At 43.4% G+C, this 18,257-nt stretch overlaps 1 protein-coding gene across 1 annotated transcript; it reads right to left on the bottom strand.

The window, feature by feature from the left end:
• Positions 1–13,133: 13,133 nt before the first annotated feature.
• Positions 13,134–15,785, bottom strand: LOC135516919 (tumor necrosis factor ligand superfamily member 15). The gene is made up of 4 exons (XM_064940987.1): positions 15,270–15,785; positions 15,098–15,140; positions 14,906–14,965; positions 13,134–14,463 (listed from the first exon to the last, which is right to left on the bottom strand). The coding sequence occupies exons 1-4, from the start codon at positions 15,474–15,476 to the stop codon at positions 14,033–14,035; spliced, it is 741 nt and encodes a 246-aa protein (XP_064797059.1). The 5' UTR covers positions 15,477–15,785; the 3' UTR covers positions 13,134–14,032.
• Between the last annotated feature and the right edge of the window lie 2,472 nt (positions 15,786–18,257).

Here is an 18,257-nt window from a genome sequence, read left to right as displayed (position 1 = left end):
ATGCAGTTCCACTCCTCTCATATTTTGTCTTTATTGGATAGATGTAGGAACGAGTGTACTGAAATAGCAGTGGACCAGAGTCCAACTCATGTTGCAGCGGAGTCAGGGGCTTAGACCGCTAGACCAACCTAGGTCACATGTAATGTTTTTGAAAGACAGAGTGGGATGATCTGTGACTCACTGGAACCTTTCCCGGTTTGAGGAATGAATGCAGCCACAGAGTTACACACAGACAGCGTAATACATAGGGATAGACTGATGTGGTTTTCTGAAGGCACTCTGTGTAGCTACCTCACCAAATATGGATTGTAGCTTTAAGACAACATAATTTAAAGCTTCCCTTATTTGGCCTTAAGATAATTCCAAATCAAATCAAATTTTATTTGTCACATACACATGGTTAGCAGATGTTAATACGAGTGTAGCGAAATGCTTGTGCTTCTAGTTCCGACAATGCAGTAATAACCAACAAGTAATCTAACTAACAATTCCAAAACTACTGTTTTATACACACAAGTGTAAGGGGATAAAGAATATGTACATAAAGATATATGAATGAGTGATGGTACAGAGCAGCATAGGCAAGATACAGTAGATGGTATCGAGTACAGTATATACATATGAGATGAGTTTGTAAACAAAGTGGCATAGTTAGTGGCTAGTGATACATGTATTACATAAAGATGCAGTAGATGATATAGAGTACAGTATATACGTATACATATGAGATGAATAATGTAGGGTATGTAAACATATTAGGTAGCATTGTTTAAAGTGGCTAGTGATATATTTTACATTTCCCATCAATTCCCATTATTAAAGTGGCTGGAGTTGAGTCAGGGTCAGTGTGTTGGCAGCAGCCACTCAATGTTAGTGGTGGCTGTTTAACAGCCTGATGGCCTTGAGATAGAAGCTGTTTTTCAGTCTCTCGGTCCCAGCTTTGATGCACCTGTACTGACCTCGCCTTCTGGATGATAGCGGGGTGAACAGGCAGTGGCTCGGGTGGTTGTTGTCCTTGATGATCTTTATGGCCTTCATGTAACATCGGGTGGTGTAGGTGTCCTGGAGGGCAGGTAGTTTGCCCCCGGTGATGCGTTGTGCAGACCTCACTACCCTCTGGAGAGCCTTACGGTTGTGGGCGGAGCAGTTGATGTACCAGGCGGTGATACAGCCCACCAGGATGCTCTCGATTGTGCATCTGTAGAAGTTTGTGAGTGCTTTTGGTGACAAGCCAAATTTCTTCAGCCTCCTGAGGTTGAAGAGGCGCTGCTGCGCCTTCTTCACGATGCTGTCTGTGTGGGTGGACCAATTCAGTTTGTCTGTGATGTGTACGCCGAGGAACTTAAATCTTACTACCCTCTCCACTACTGTTCCATCGATGTGGATAGGGGGGTGTTCCCTCTGCTGTTTCCTGAAGACCACAATCATCTCCTTAGTTTTGTTGACGTTGAGTGTGAGGTTATTTTCCTGACACCACACTCCGAGGGCCCTCATCTCCTCCCTGTAGGCCGTCTCGTCGTTGTTGGTAATCAAGCCTACCACTGTTGTGTCGTCCGCAAACGTGATAATTGAGTTGGAGGCGTGCGTGGCCACGCAGTCGTGGGTGAACAGGGAGTACAGGAGAGGGCTCAGAACGCACCCTTGTGGGGCCCCGGTGTTGAGGATCAGCGGGGTGGAGATGTTGTTGCCTACCCTCACCACCTGGGGGCGGCCCGTCAGGAAGTCCAGTACCCAGTTGCACAGGGCGGGGTCGAGACCCAGGGTCTCGAGCTTGATGACGAGCTTGGAGGGTACTATGGTGTTAAATGCCGAGCTGTAGTCGATGAACAGCATTCTCACATAGGTATTCCTCTTGTCCAGATGGGTTAGGGCAGTGTGCAGTGTGGTTGAGATTGCATCGTCTGTGGACCTATTTGGGCGGTAAGCAAATTTGAGTGGGTCTAGGGTGTCAGGTAGGGTGGAGGTGATATGGTCCTTGACTAGTCTCTCAAAGCACTTCATGATGACTGAGGTGAGTGCCATCAGCCAGTGCATCACTGGCTGATGGTGTTAAAACTTGTTTGTTTTTCTGCCAGGTTTCCTCTCTTTACGTCACTCAAAACCAATGGATTTCTATTTCAGAGCCACGTGTCATACCCTAGAGAGAATCCCTCTCACTCAAACTCTTTCAACATAAACATCCCACAGTCTTTCCTCAAGATTCCAAAAAGGTCAGAGCAATTTCACTTCGCCCCCACATTACTCATGTCTGGGCTAGTCCTGCCAACTGTTGTGCAAACAAGCTAATGTACAAGCAAGAACTTCCCTGCATTCCCTTGTGGAATACTGGGGATTGAGAGAAAAAAATGTTGGCTGTAGTTCATGTGCTACAGACATGTTTTAGATTGTGTTTGGTATTTTTATTTTTATTTTATTTGGATCCCCATAAGCTGTTGCAAAAGCAGCAGCTACTCTTCCTGGGGTCCACACAAAACATGAAACATGACATAATACAGAACATTAATATACAAGAACAGCTCAAGGACAGAACTACATATAATAAAAAACAACCACTGACCCCATAACTACTGACCACAACCACACAACTTCTGACCACAACCACACAACTATTGACCACACAACTAGTGACCACACACAACTACTGACCACAATTACTGACCACAACCACACAACTACACTACCGTTCAAAAGTTTGGGGTCACTTAGAAATGTCCTTGTTTTTGAAAGAAAAGCAATTTTTTTTGTCCATTCAAATAACATCAAATTGATCGGAAATACAGTGTAGACATTGTTGATGTTGTAAATGACTGTTGTAGCTGGAAACGGCTGATGTTTAATGGAATATCTACATATGCGTACGGAGGCCCATTATCAGCAACCATCACTCCTGTGTTCCAATGGCACGTTGTGTTAGCTAATTCAAGTTTATCCATTTAAAAGGCTAATTGATCATTAGAAAACCCTTTTGCAATTATGTTAGTACAGCTAAAAACTGTTGTCCTGATTAAAGAAGCAATAAAACTGTCCTTCTTTAGACTAGTTGAGTATCTGGAGCATCAGCATTTGTGGGTTCGATTACAAGTTCAAAATGGCCAGAAACAAAGAAATTTCTTCTGAAACTCATCAGTCTATTCTTGTTCTGAGAAATGAAGGGGGGGACACCTCACACCCATTGTAAATCTTAAGGCAGCAGACGAATCCTTTGTCCTCTCAGTGTGGAGGATTGGAATGTTTGTGTGGGCCTATGGAGAATCTACCTCAGAACAGTAACATGCACTAAATGGACTTTGAGACAATAGATTTCATTAGCTAAAATGGTGGTAATAACGATAGATGTAATAAGAACATTTTTGTTATGTTATTAAATGTTAAATGACAATGTTAAAATGAAAACATTGTAACTTGAAGAGTTTTCATAAAATGTACATGATGTTTGCATACCGAGCATTGTGTGGAAAATGTCCATATCAAAGAGAATGTTTTTGTATAAGTGAACTGTGAAATTGAGTTGTCTAATGAGATCAAAGTACATTGTGATACCTTGCCTCGTAACTAGATACACCCCAGAGAACTTGCCATGAAGACAGAAACATCCCTTTCTGACCCGACGGTATAAAACTTGTGAGTTAAGAATTTACAATTCAGACTAGATGACCACGCGCTGCAGGCAAGGTCTACGATTAGTCGCAACCCCAAAACGCAACACGAGGTTGAAGAAGACAAAGGAACCTCTTAACAATCAATGCTACGGTTGAGTAGCTGTATCTGTATCTAAGAAGGTGAATTCAAGCAGGACCACCCCGTTATTCTCTCCAAGGAATCTTGTGTCTACACTGCTTTCATTCCCACACTGGAACAATTTACATGGCTGATTAGCCTTCCTCAGAAGACCCCTCTTACAGAACGAGGGCGAGGAAACAGACCACGAAGAGAAAGGACACTGACATTGTGTGAACAATCAAAGACTTACACCCGGTGACAAAAGAGGTGCCGCCATTAGAGGAGAAGGCGGGACCTCAGTCCACGAAGAGAGACCCCAACGGAGACCTTCGATAAGTAATTATTTCATTATATTCTGACCCATAAGAGCGACAGTTCGGGGCAAGGTGTTAGGGCTAAACTAAGCAAAGTTAATAAATGTATCCAAGTGTGCTTTTCTCTCGTACACTCTCTCTTTCTAAATTCCCATTTTGTTTAACAGGTATCATATTGTGTTGGCCCACTAGGGACCTGTTTCATTGTACTAAGTTCTAATCAATAGCCTAGACTGTGTGTTTGTGTATCTTATATTATCATTTAGCTTGTTAGTAAATAAGTAACCAACTCAGTTGGTGTGGTATGGAATGATTTAGTGAGACCCGAGTTTGTGCAGATTTACGAATTATGCAACGTTCAGGATGAGACTGTAGAGGAAATAACTTAATTAGTGACTGCTGTAAAATCGATATTCTGATATTCTTTGAGTTAATTTGGGAAATGGTAACTTATTAAAACAAACTTTACCCATGGTGCCCCAGGCTACTGAGTTAATTTAATCACGTAATTATAAACATGGTTCATTATTTGATTAACAGCAGTCGTCACATTAATGATACCAACATTAGGTAAATAGGAAGCTTGTGTAGTAGAGCTTTGTACCAACATTACGACAGTGGTCAAGACTAAATATATGTTGTTTTCTAATTCTGGCAAAATTGTTGATGGACTACCTATTTATTCATTGAATGGTTCTCCAATCGATTGGGTTCCAGTCTATGAATATCTGGGCTTTTGCATTGACAAGGATTTAACTTTAAAAAAACATACTGATGAGCTACTTAATAAAAAGCTATGATTTAAAGTGGGTTTCTTTGAACAGCAGGAAGCAGATTGTACAGTCAACTTTCCTGCCAGTTCTTGACTATGGTGACACAATTTACCAGAATGCAGCAGCCACTACTCTTAAACCTTTGGATGCCGTCTACCATAGCGCCCTTCGCTTTATCACAGGTGACAGTTTTAATACTCATTACTGCATCCTGTATCAAAAGTTTGGTTAGTCCTCATTAAAGTCCTGTAGATCACGTCACTATTCCCTTTTTGTTTACAAAGCTCTACTACACAAGCTTCCTATTTACCTATCTTCATTGTTGAAGTATAAAAATAGTGTTGGTTAACTCTTGAGGTTCCTCAGGTCCCCAACGAATTAGGTAAATCCGTATGTAGTTTTAATGCCCCTCACTGCTGGAACAATTTGCAGCACTCATTACAATTAAATGTTCTGGTGCCACTCTGGCAGTTAAGGGTGTTAATTGAGGACCTAGTAGCTGTGGACTGTAAATGTTTTTCATAAATAATGTTATTTTGTTTTACATTGTATTGTTGTTATCAGGACACCCTTTGGAATAAGATCATGCTCTCAATGTTGTTGTCCCCTGAATACATAAAGAATAATAAAAAAGAGCAACAATAAGACACTGCCCGGCCACTGAGGTTCAGAGGAATAGGAGGACGCCAAAGGGCGGTTAATGTAGTGGAGGTGAAACAATAGAGTGTTGACTAGAGTACATCAGTGATATCACCTTCCCTGAGATCTTAAGCCAACTGTCGTTCACCGCATTGAGTTGCAGTGTTATTGCAGAAAGTTGTTGGTCTAGCTTTCTCTATAGACTAATAGTCACAAGGTGCTGCTGACATTCTTAACTATCCATATATCAAACCGTTACGTCAGCAATGATTGATGAGAATTAAGAGATGACGTTGTCTGTAGCGACCTAGTGTGCTGTACACCAGAGGGGAACACCCTTTTCCATGCTGGAGTAGAGACACAGGCAGACATTATAGATACAGGCAGACATACATACCCACCAGCGTGTCTTCACCCACGCAACACTATTATAGCCATACTGGGTTATTTTTAATAACAAGGCTCTGCATTTGCCTTTCACGTTAATTGTTTAACACTGGGAAAGGTATGATGGTCAGATGTGAGCCAACTGTCACTTCCTTTGGACAACTGTGGCTAAGTTAATTAAACAGTATTTTTCCATCACTCTACGACCATTAATAACAATCACCTCTGACGTTGTCCACTTCAACTGTTCCTTAGGGTGTAGTTAAGATTCACGTTTGGAACGGCAAGTGCTGTTTGTATTTCCATTGTACAAGGGATGTCATTAGTTCAAATTCCCTTTGGACATACAGAGTTATTATTAAAGTGAAATATACAGATAGATAGAGTGGGGAGAAATACTATTTGATACACTGCCGATTTTGCAGGTTTTCCCACTTACAATGCATGTAGAGGTCTGTAATTTTTATCATAGGTACACTTCAACTGTGAGAGACGGAATCTAAAACAAAAATCCAGAAAATCACATTGTATGATTTTTAAGTAATTAATTTGCATTTTATTGCATGACATAAGTATTTGATCAACTACCAACCAGTAAGAATTCCGGCTCTCACAGACTTGTTCGTTTTTCTTTAAGAAGCCCTCCTATTCTCCACTCGTTACCTGTATAAAATACACCTGTCCACACACTCAATCAAACAGACTCCAACCTCTCCACAATGGCCAAGACCAGAGAGCTGTGTAAGGACATCAGGGATAACATTGTAGACCTGCACAAGGCTGGGATGGGCTACAGGACAATAGGCAAGCAGCTTGGTGAGAAGGCAACAACTGTTGGCGCAATTATTAGAAAATGGAAGAAGGTCAAGATGATGGTCAATCACCCTCGGTCTGGGGCTCCATGCAAGATCTCACCTTGTGGGGCATCAATGATCATGAAGAAGGTGAGGGTTCAGCCCAGAACTACACGACAGGACCTGGTCAATGACCTGAAGAGAGCTGGGACCACAGTCTCAAAGAAAACCATTAGTAACACACTACGCCGTCATGGATTAAAATCCTGCAGCGCATGCAAGGTCCCCCTGCTCAAGCCAGCGCATGTCCAGGCCCGTCTGAAGTTTGCCAATGACCATTGGATGATCCAGAGGAGGAATGGGAGAAGGTCATGTGGTCTGATGAGACAAAAATAGAGCTTTTTGGTCTAAACTCCACTCACCGTGTTTGGAGGAAGAAGAAGGATGAGTACAGCCCCAAGAACACCATCCCAACCGTGAAGCATGGAGGTGGAAACATCATTCTTTGGGGATGCTTTTCTGCAAAGGGGACAGGACGACTGCACCGTATTGAGGGGAGGATGGATGGGGCCATGTATCGCGAGATCTTGGCCAACAACGTCCTTCCCTCAGTAAGAGCATTGAAGATGGGTCGTGGCTGGGTCTTCCAGCATGACAACGACTCGAAACACACAGCCAGGGCAACTAAGGAGTGGCTCCGTTAGAAGCATCTCAAGGTCCTGGAGTGGCCTAGCCAGTCTCCAGACCTGAACCCAATACAAAATCTTTGGAAGGAGCTGAAAGTCCGTATTGCCCAGCGACAGCCCGAAACCTGAAGGATCTGGAGAAGGTCTATATGGAGGAGTGGGCCAAAATCCCTGTGGCAGTGTTTAAAAAAAACACCTTTATTTAACTAGGTAGGCTAGTTGAGAACAAGTTTGAGAACAAATTTGCAACTGCGACCTGGTCAAAATAAAGCATAGCAATTCGACACATACAACAACACAGAGTTACACATGGAACAAACAAAACATAGTCAATAAAACAGTAGAACAAAAGAAAACAAAAAGTCTATATACAGTGAGTGCAAATGAGGTAAGATAAGGGAGTTAAGGCAATAAATAGGCCATGGTGGCAAAGTAATTACAATATAGCAATTAAACATTTACATTACATTTAAGTCATTTAGCAGACGCTCTTATCCAGAGCGACTTACAAATTGGTGAATTCACCTTCTGACATCCAGTGGAACAGCCACTTTACAATAGTGCATCTAAATCATTAAGGGGGGTGAGAAGGATTACTTATCCTATCCTAGGTATTCCTTGAAGAGGTGGGGTTTCAGGTGTCTCCGGAAGGTGGTGATTGAGCAGGCCAGAGGTGGATGAACGCAGTGCCCTTGTTTGGGTGTAGGGCCTGATCAGAGCCTGGAGGTACTGCGGTGCCGTTCCCCTCACAGCTCCGTAGGCAAGCACCATGGTCTTGTAGCGGATGCGAGCTTCAACTGGAAGCCAGTGGAGAGAGCGGAGGAGCGGGGTGACGTGAGAGAACTTGGGAAGGTTGAACACCAGACGGGCTGCGGCGTTCTGGATGAGTTGTAGGGGTTTAATGGCACAGGCAGGGAGCCCAGCCAACAGCGAGTTGCAGTAATCCAGACGGAGATGACAAGTGCCTGGATTAGGACCTGCGCCGCTTCCTGTGTGAGGCAGGGTCGTACTCTGCGGATGTTGTAGAGCATGAACCTACAGGAACGGGCCACCGCCATGATGTTGGTTGAGAACGACAGGGTGTTGTCCAGGATCACGCCAAGGTTCTTAGCGCTCTGGGAGGAGGACACAATGGAGTTGTCAACCGTGATGGCGAGATCATGGAACGGGCAGTCCTTCCCCGGGAGGAAGAGCAGCTCCGTCTTGCCGAGGTTCAGCTTGAGGTGGTGATCCGTCATCCACACTGATATGTCTGCCAGACATGCAGAGATGCGATTCGCCACCTGGTCATCAGAAGGGGGAAAGGAGAAGATTAATTGTGTGTCGTCTGCATAGCAATGATAGGAGAGACCATGTGAGGTTATGACAGAGCCAAGTGACTTGGTGTATAGCGAGAATAGGAGAGGGCCTAGAACAGAGCCCTGGGGGACACCAGTGGTGAGAGCGCGTGGCGAGGAGACAGATTCTCGCCACGCCACCTGGTAGGAGCGACCTGTCAGGTAGGACGCAATCCAAGCGTGGGCCGCGCCGGAGATGCCCAACTCGGAGAGGGTGGAGAGGAGGATCTGATGGTTCACAGTATCGAAGGCAGCCGATAGGTCTAGAAGGATGAGAGCAGAGGAGAGAGAGTTAGCTTTAGCAGTGCGGAGCGCCTCCGTGATGCAGAGAAGAGCAGTCTCAGTTGAATGACTAGTCTTGAAACCTGACTGATTTGGATCAAGAAGGTCATTCTGAGAGAGATAGCGGGAGAGCTGGCCAAGGACGGCACGTTCAAGAGTTTTGGAGAGAAAAGAAAGAAGGGATACTGGTCTGTAGTTGTTGACATCGGAGGGATCGAGTGTAGGTTTTTTCAGAAGGGGTGCAACTCTCGCTCTCTTGAAGACGGAAGGGACGTAGCCAGCGGTCAGGGATGAGTTGATGAGCGAGGTGAGGTAAGGGAGAAGGTCCCCGGAAATGGTCTGGAGAAGAGAGGAGGGGATAGGGTCAGCGGGCAGGTTGTTGGGCGGCCGGCCGTCACAAGAAGCGAGATTTCATCTGGAGAGAGAGGGGAGAAAGAGGTCAGAGCACAGGGTAGGGCAGTGTGAGCAGAACCAGCGGTGTCGTTTGACTTAGCAAACGAGGATCGGATGTCGTCGACCTTCTTTTCAAAATGGTTGACGAAGTCATCTGCAGAGAGGGAGGAGGGGGGAGGGGGAGGAGGATTCAGGAGGGAGGAGAAGGTGGCAAAGAGCTTCCTAGGGTTAGAGGCAGATGCTTGGAATTTAGAGTGGTAGAAAGTGGCTTTAGCAGCAGAGACAGAGGAGGAAAATGTAGAGAGGAGGGAGTGAAAGGATGCCAGGTCCGCAGGGAGGCGAGTTTTCCTCCATTTCCGCTCGGCTGCCCGGAGCTCTGTTCTGTGAGCTCGCAATGAGTCATCGAGCCACGGAGCGGGAGGGGAGGACCGAGCCGGCCTGGAGGATAGGGGACATAGAGAGTCAAAGGATGCAGAAAGGGAAGAGAGGAGGGTTGAGGAGGCAGAATCAGGAGAAAGGTTGGAGAAGGTATGAGCAGAGGGAAGAGATGATAGGATGGAAGAGGAAAGAGTAGCGGGGGAGAGAGAGCGAAGGTTGGGACGGCGCGATACCATCCGAGTAGGGGCAGTGTGGGAAGTGTTGGATGAGAGCGAGAGGGAAAAGGATACAAGGTAGTGGTCGGAGACTTGGAGGGGAGTTGCAATGAGGTTAGTGGAAGAACAGCATCTAGTAAAGATGAGGTCGAGCGTATTGCCTGCCTTGTGAGTAGGGGGAAGGTGAGAGGGTGAGGTCAAAAGAGGAGAGGAGTGGAAAGAAGGAGGCAGAGAGGAATGAGTCAAAGGTAGACGTGGGGAGGTTAAAGTCGCCCAGGACTGTGAGAGGTGAGCCGTCCTCAGGAAAGGAGCTTATCAAGGCATCAAGCTCATTGATGAACTCTCCGAGGGAACCTGGAGGGCGATAAATGATAAGGATGTTAAGCTTGAAAGGGCTGGTAACTGTGACAGCATGGAATTCAAAGGAGGCGATAGATAGATGGGTAAGGGGAGAGAGAGAGAATGACCACTTGGGAGAGATGAGGATCCCGGTGCCACCACCCCGCTGACCAGAAGCTCTCGGGGTGTGCGAGAACACGTGGGCGGACGAAGAGAGAGCAGTAGGAGTAGCAGTGTTATCTGTGGTGATCCATGTTTCCGTCAGTGCCAGGAAGTCGAGGGACTGGAGGGAGGCATAGGCTGAGATGAACTCTGCCTTGTTGGCCGCAGATCGGCAGTTCCAGAGGCTACCGGAGACCAGGAACTCCACGTGGGTCGTGCGCGCTGGGACCACCAGATTAGGTGGCCGCGGCCACGCGGTGTGGAGCGTTTGTATGGTCTGTGCAGAGAGGAGAGAACAGGGATAGATAGACACATAGTTAACAGGGTACAGAAGAGGCTACGCTAATGCAAAGGAGATTGAATGACAAGTGGACTACACGTCTCGAATGTTCAGAAAGTTAAGCTTACGTAGCAAGAATCTTATTGACTAAAATGATTGAAATGATACAGTACTGCTGGAGTAGGCTAGCTGGTAGGCTGCGATGTTGACACTACACTAATCAAGTCGTTCCGTCGAGTGTAATAGTTTCTACAGTGCTGCTATTCGGGGCTAGCTGGCTAGCTAGCAGGTTGATTGCATTACGTTACTTTAAAAGAACAACAATAGCTGGCTAGCTAACCTAGAAAATCGCTCTAGGCTACACAATTGTCTTAGATACAAAGACGGCTATGTAGCTAGCTAGCTACGATCAAACAAAACAAACCGTTGTACTGTAATAGTTACTACAGTGCTGCTATTCGGGGGCTAGCTGGCTAGCTACGTTAAAAGAACGACAATAGCTGGCCAGCTAACCTAGAAAATCGCTCTAGGCTACACAATTGTCTTAGATACAAAGACGGCTATGTAGCTAGCTAGCTACGATCAAACAAAACAAACCGTTGTACTGTAATAGTTACTACAGTGCTGCTATTCGGGGGCTAGCTGGCTAGCTACGTTAGAAGAACGACAATAGCTGGCCAGCTAACCTAGAAGACTACACAATTGTCTTAGATACAAAGACGGCTATGTAGCTGGCTAGCTACGATCAAACAAATCAAACCATTGTACTGTAATGAAGTGAAATGAAAATGTGATACTACCTGTGGAGCGACGAATGTTGACCGGGTAGTTGGAGTTCAATTCGGTAGAGGTTGGCTAGCTGTTGGCTAGCTAGCTAGCAGCATTTCCTACGTAAGGACGACAAATAGCTGGCTAGCTAACCTCGGTAAATTAAGATAATCACTCTAAGTCTACACACTCTAAACTGCACAATTATCTTGGATACGAAGACAGCGAAGACAACTATGTAGCTAGCTGACACTACGCTAATCGAGTCGTTCAGTTGAGTGTAATAGTTTCTACAGTGCTAGTGGACAGTGGATGTTAGCTAGCTGCTTAGCTAGCTGCTGGGCAGATACGTTAGGACGACGAAATACGATGATTATGCAATTGTCGTTGATACAAAGACGGCTATGTAGCTGGCTAAGAAGAAATTGCTAAGATTAGACAAATCAAACCGTTGTACTATAACGAAATGTAATGAAAAGTTATACTACCTGCGGACCGAAGTGTAGATGCGACCGCTCGCTCCAACCGGAACCGGAAATAATGGAATAGTAAATGTGCCGAAGATGAATGTGTAAATAGAGATACTGGAGTGCAAAGGAGCAAGATAAATAAATACTGTATGGGGATGAGGTAGGTAGATAGATGGGCTATGTATAGGTGCAGTGATCTGTGAGCTGCTCTGATAGCTGGTGCTTAAAGCTAGTGAGGGAGATATGAGTCTCCAGCTTCAGGGATTTTTGCAGTTCGTTCCAGTCATTGGCATAACATAGTAAACATAAATCCGGGACACTCCAATTAGTATGTGTTATGTTTGGTAAGCTATGCATTCATTTGTGGATGTCCATCATCCATTTCATATGATATGTTATGAATTACATTTCATACATTACGTTATGAACTTGCAAAGCATATGATATGTTATGAATTCCAATCTAACGTTAGTTAGATTAAGGTTAGGCTTAGGAGATAGGTTAAGGGTTAAGGTTAGAGTTGGGGAAAGGTTTAGCTAACATGTTAAGTAGTTGCAAAGTAACTAAAAAGTAGTAAGTAGTTGTTAATTAGCTAAAATGATAAGGTTGTCCGTGATGAGATTCGAACACTCAACCGTTATATTCAATGGGTATATATCACTAATTTAAAAGTCCAAAAATGGATGTAGCAATAGCTTATCATGAAGGGGAGACCAGAGGTGTATTCTACAAAGCAGGATAAAGGAGTTTGCCAGCTAACTTGCCTAAATATTCTGATATAACTTTAAAGATAAGCTTGAAATGGGCATAGTCAAATTGTTTCAACAAACAAAAACACATACCGAAGTTTAGCTGTTTCAATTAACTGGTTGCTTATCAAAGTTAGCTGGCTAACTTGTTGATCATGCTTTGTAATATACCCCTCAGTAGTTAGGTAAACCATGTGGAGTGATTCATTATGTTTAAGATCAGAGGGGAAAGAGTCATCAATTTAACTGCAGTGTAGAAACATCTTTCCATTACACGCATCCACTGACTAAGAAATGGAAAACTTTCAGGGATGATGACACAACCTTTTCAGGCCAGGTTCACACTTAGGAACCCACGCACAGGAAGAGTTTAATTGTCATCTATCCAACTTTCACTGCTATGCCTCAGGTTTCTCTTTCATTCAAGGAAGAATCCCAAAGTAGAAATTTGTTATTTACAGAAATTAAATACTTTATTCACAGAAAGGTCAATATAAAGTGTTTACTTGGTAACATATTTAAAAGGATAATTCACCCAAATTACAAAATTACATTCTGCTTCCAGTCAGAATAACATACAGTAAAGGGAGTTTAATACCTTTCCCTAGGGCTACGGCCACACAAAGATTTTGTGTTAGAAAATTGCTAATTGAGCCAATGGGTTTGTATGGGAGTAATCCATTTACAGGTGATGGACAACAGAGATTTGTATGCAACTCGTCTGAAAATTTTTAACTTGAGTTTTTGAGGGACACAAAAATGAAAACGTCATATGTCTGTAGCGGCTGTAGTCCAAGGGTCAAATCCTACATTGACTCTTGCACAAAACAACGCAACATTTTGAGTTAGGAATTGACCCCACTTTATAAAATCATAATAAGTTATTTCATTTAACAACACTTATTGATTAATCAAGAAAGGAAATGTGTAGCAAACAGTACATACTATGAAATGAATGTATGAATACATTTATACCTTTATTTAACACAGCAAGTCAGCTTAGCAAATTCTTATTTACAATGATGGCCTAGGAACAGTGGGTTTAACTGCCTTGTTCAGGGGCAGAACAACAGATTTTTACCTTGACAGCTTGGGGATTTGATCTAGCAACCTTCCAGTTACTAGTCCAATGCCCTACCACTAGGCTACCTGCCACCCTGAAATAAGGTCAGCTTTATCAGAAGGAAAGCTTTAACGAATACCTGCATGTTACAGGACCATTGTATCCACAAGGATTTTAAAATGTGCCTTGAAACATGCACTGGTCCTACTAAAAGTAAGCATGGAAATAAATAATATAAATCCACACAGACTGCATATTTTTGGAATAGACATGTTCTCCTTGTCTAGATGAGAAAAGCACCAATATACATGGCAGTCTCTGCTGAACAGTCAATCAATTCATAATTGTCTTCATTAATGGACACCCTCAGGAGGTCCCCTTCCTCCAGAGCAACCACCTGTCCCGTGTACACAGTCCTCGCTCCTCTCCTATTATCTGGTATGCTATCCTTGACTTCCATGATAGGGAAATTATCTGGGTATCTATTGGAGAATTTCAGGACTTTCAGGCTAAGAAAATGGATCTTGCCAGATACCTTGTCTTTATCCGGCATTCGAAAGTTGACCCCTACGTAGACAAAGTATCGGCCTCCCTGAGGGACAACCAGAGCATGCTTCTTCTCATCATAGGTGAAATTTTGCATGTGCACCAAGCCAGTTTCCCGGTGTTCCCATTGGATGTAATCGTCAGGCACGGAGTTGCACCTTGATGATGCTGGAGGTAGGAGAAGATGGAGAGGATCAGAGGAAATATATAAACGATTGTGATTCTGGAAATATATCCACTTGATATTCAACACACAAAAAGCCAACATTCCTGACTGCTGCCCTTGCACAATATTACCACAGCTCAATGTGCACACTATAGCCTAATTGCAAACTAAACAGTAAATTTGATTAGGCATGTGAATAACACCATACCCATACACTAGGGATTTCTCAGTGATATCCAAAAAGCATGTGGTTCCTAAAAGAGAATCATAAAGGCATATCTAGGCTACATGAGATAATACAATTGTATAACAAGAAGAATTGGTATAAATCAGCAAACTTTTTTTTACAAAGTTGCAAACCCACACATCCGGTCCATTCACATGCATGCATATATGTATATATATATATATATATATATATAAACACGCTTTACTAAGACATACTTGTCAGGTGAGCGTTTGGCTTCAGGTGAGCGTTTGGCTTCAGGTTCTGTCCTTGACGATCTGGTAGGAAAAAGAAAACAATGATCAGCGCATGCTTGCTTTACGCTGCTGATAGACGCGCCTCTCGAGGCTTAAATCATCAAATCAAAGTAATGTACTATGGAAGACATATCATACGAAATAGTTACATACCTATAGCTTGCTGTGGTGAGTATTCTGCATGTTTGAATGAATCCTACAAACACAAGTTAATTATTAATGGTCACCCACAGTAATGAAAGTTAAAGCTCCATTAAAATCCAACGCTAAAGCTCTCCGGCATCTCTGTGCCCCGTTAAAAACATATGGATGTCGCATTGCTTACCTTCTCATTACAGTCTCTATTCACACGCTGCGTAAAGACAAATACAGCTGCACAACCCAGAACCAAGAATAACGTGACAAGACGCAAGCGACTCTCCTGTCGCTTCATTTCTTGACAGTGTTTGAGCAAAAGAACAACAGACTCTTGCTGCGCCATTGAAATCAACGTATCGTGAGGAATCTCGCTGTTCCTTGCGCACTTATCCATATCAAACCACCACTACGAAGTCTAAAGTAACGTTTTATCTTCTTATTGAAATACATCCGATTTTATAGTTCTGCTACCGCCTACGCGACTCGGCTGTCAGTGCCTTTCCCTGCACATGTGCCCCGGGAAAATCCCCAAAGTCATGCATTATTGACAGATTATCCCTCATGCTGCTATAAATGACCACTCTCAAATTCATCGACAGAGCTGTGGGTGTAAAGGTAGTTTATCATGCACAAATTAAGGCAGTTCGATGTAGACCAAATATTAATTACGCTCTTTTATATTCTATTAATGTAGTTTCCTGATAAAAAATATCTGTATGCCTATGGATGCGTAGCTGCTATGTAGCCGATCTGTCTATGGATCCTAAGCGTTTGATATATATACATATTAGTTCAGAGCCCAGCTATGAACCTCAGCTATCATAACCAGTTGTATCAACTTCAAAACAGTCTGAATGACATTAATGAAGCCTATGGATTGAGTCTAATGTAATATAACTTTGTGCCAAGTATGCAAGTCCTTTATACACAAGAGGTGTGGACTCGAGTCACAAATATGATGACTTGCAACTCAACTTTGACTTTAGCATCAGTAACTTGTGACTTAACTTGGACTTGAGCCTTTTGCCTCGAACTGACTTGCCGATATAAAAAATGATGCTATTAAAAAAGGGTGAATTCAGATGGAGTCCTTGGAAAGATGATACCCAAAATTATTATTTTCGGATATAAAGACGACTCTGTATCAACAAAAAAACGGATTGCAACTTGCAAAACATGCGCAAAGAAAATTACAGACGGAGGCGCAACAACTTCCAACTTTGGTCGACATTTGAAGCTGCACAAAGAACGGTAAGTCATGACTAATACAGCCGACAGCTATATAATTGATATTGTAGCGACCCGCACAGACAGCGGTGTGTTATGTGTTAGGCTAGGAGGTTGTTGTGTTGTACTGACCAGTACCCGGTGTTCGCGGGGTCCGACATGTCAATCAACCTGCTATCTGCCAATCACGGGAATGCCTGGAATGTTCTGATGCCGGGCATCCTGGTGGTTGGCGGAGTGGCGTGGAGGGGGGGTGGAGCATTGGAAGTTAAGACCAGGTTCAGCTTTTTGTTCTCTCTCTCTTACGTCTGGGCTTCCCAAGAGAAGGTCACGATTGGCTTGTGGGTTATCTGTTATCTTTTTGGCGTGTGCTACGGCCCAAACAGTAGCCTGTGTAAAGTTGGTTTAATAAACCGTCAATTCGCAAACTCAAGCCTCTGTCTGGACAATTGTTCATTTATGATCTAGTCAGGTCATTACAATATCTTTGCTAGTGTAGCATGTAGGCTAACGTAACGTTCCACACCGTCAGTCAGTGCGAGAACGTGAACATTGCACCCAAGATTGAGCCACAACTGGCTAGGCAGTTGATAGCCTAAATCCTGGCTGATGTTATTGCTGTTCCTATAATTACGTACGTTGGCCTCCTGTAACAACACACATAGGGTGTGTGTGTGTTAAGGTTTGGCGATTGTTTCTGGGTTGGCGCCCCCCCTAGGTTTCTTCCTAGGTTTTGGCCTTTCTAGGTTTCCCCCTAGGTTTCTTCCTAGGTTGTGTACAAGCCCACATCGTCCGATTGCGCCTCTTAGCGATCCTCAATAGTCAATCGCTATGGGGGTCTTTCTCATGGCTACACATGTATTTCCATGGAAATATAAAGTTTATTTGGAAAGTAATAAATATATTTTTAAAAGCATTCATGATTTGCGTAAATGTAATATACAATTACTCTTTTGTTAAAAATGTGAAATGGTATTACATTTGGTGAAGAGCACATTATGACTTGTTTCGGACTCAAAACTCCCAAGTTTAGGACTTGAGACTTGTCGGTCTTGACTTGACTCGGACTTGCCTGTCTTGATTTGGGGCTTCACTTGATTTGGGACTTGTGTGCTAACACTTGAGACTTACTTGTGACTTGTAAAACGATGACTTGGTCCCACCTCTGTATATACATGTATGGGATCCCCACATTGTAGCCTGTACATTTAGTATATTTACTGATCATGTATTCTACCTTCACAAATAAAGGTGCAGTTCAGTTATGAATGTCTTTGAGATAATTTTTCAGTCATATCCAATACCAGGAGTATCAAATTCCAGTCTTTGAATGATGCTGTGTCTGCATGTACAGTGCCTTGCGAAAGTATTCGGCCCCCTTGAACTTTGCGACCATTTGCCACATTTCAGGCTTCAAACGTAAAGATATAACTGTATTTTTTGTGAAGAATCAACAACAAGTGAGACACAATCATGAAGTGGAAAGACATTTATTGGATATTTCAAACTTTTTTAACAAATCAAAAACTGAAAAATTGGGCGTGCTAAATTATTCAGCCCCCTTAAGTTAATACTTTGTAGCGCCACCTTTTGCTGCGATTACAGCTGTAAGTTGCTTGGGGTATGTCTCTATCAGTGTTGCACATCGAGAGACTAAATTTTTTTTCCCATTCCTCCTTGCAAAACAGCTCAGGCTCAGTGAGGTTAGATGGAGAGCATTTGTGAACAGCAGTTTTCAGTTCTTTCCACAGATTCTCGATTGGATTCAGGTCTGGACTTTGACTTGGCCATTCTAACACCTGGATATGTTTATTTTTAAACCATTCCATTGTAGATTTTGCTTTATGTTTTGGATCATTGTCTTGTTGGAAGACAAATCTCCGTCCCAGTCTCAGGTCTTTTGCAGACTCCATCAGGTTTTCTTCCAGAATGGTCCTGTATTTGGCTC

Source organism: Oncorhynchus masou, chromosome 28 (assembly GCF_036934945.1).
Source record: "Oncorhynchus masou masou isolate Uvic2021 chromosome 28, UVic_Omas_1.1, whole genome shotgun sequence".
NCBI classification, from domain to species: Eukaryota; Metazoa; Chordata; class Actinopteri; order Salmoniformes; family Salmonidae; genus Oncorhynchus; species Oncorhynchus masou.
Note: the sequence above shows the minus strand (reverse complement) of the source record. Positions and strands in the feature narration are given on the sequence as shown.

What these genes read in the sequence shown, in the direction of transcription:
- LOC135516919 (XM_064940987.1), bottom strand. Translation starts at nt 15,476, where the DNA reads ATGGATAAGTGCGCAAGGAACAGCGAGATTCCTCACGATACGTTGATT. An exon ending in ATAGAGACTGTAATGAGAAG is followed by an intron (nt 15,141 to 15,269) that starts GTAAGCAATGCG and finishes TTGTGTTTGTAG; the next exon opens with GATTCATTCAAACATGCAGA. An exon ending in GCCAAACGCTCACCTGACAA is followed by an intron (nt 14,464 to 14,905) that starts GTATGTCTTAGT and finishes TCCTACCTCCAG; the next exon opens with CATCATCAAGGTGCAACTCC.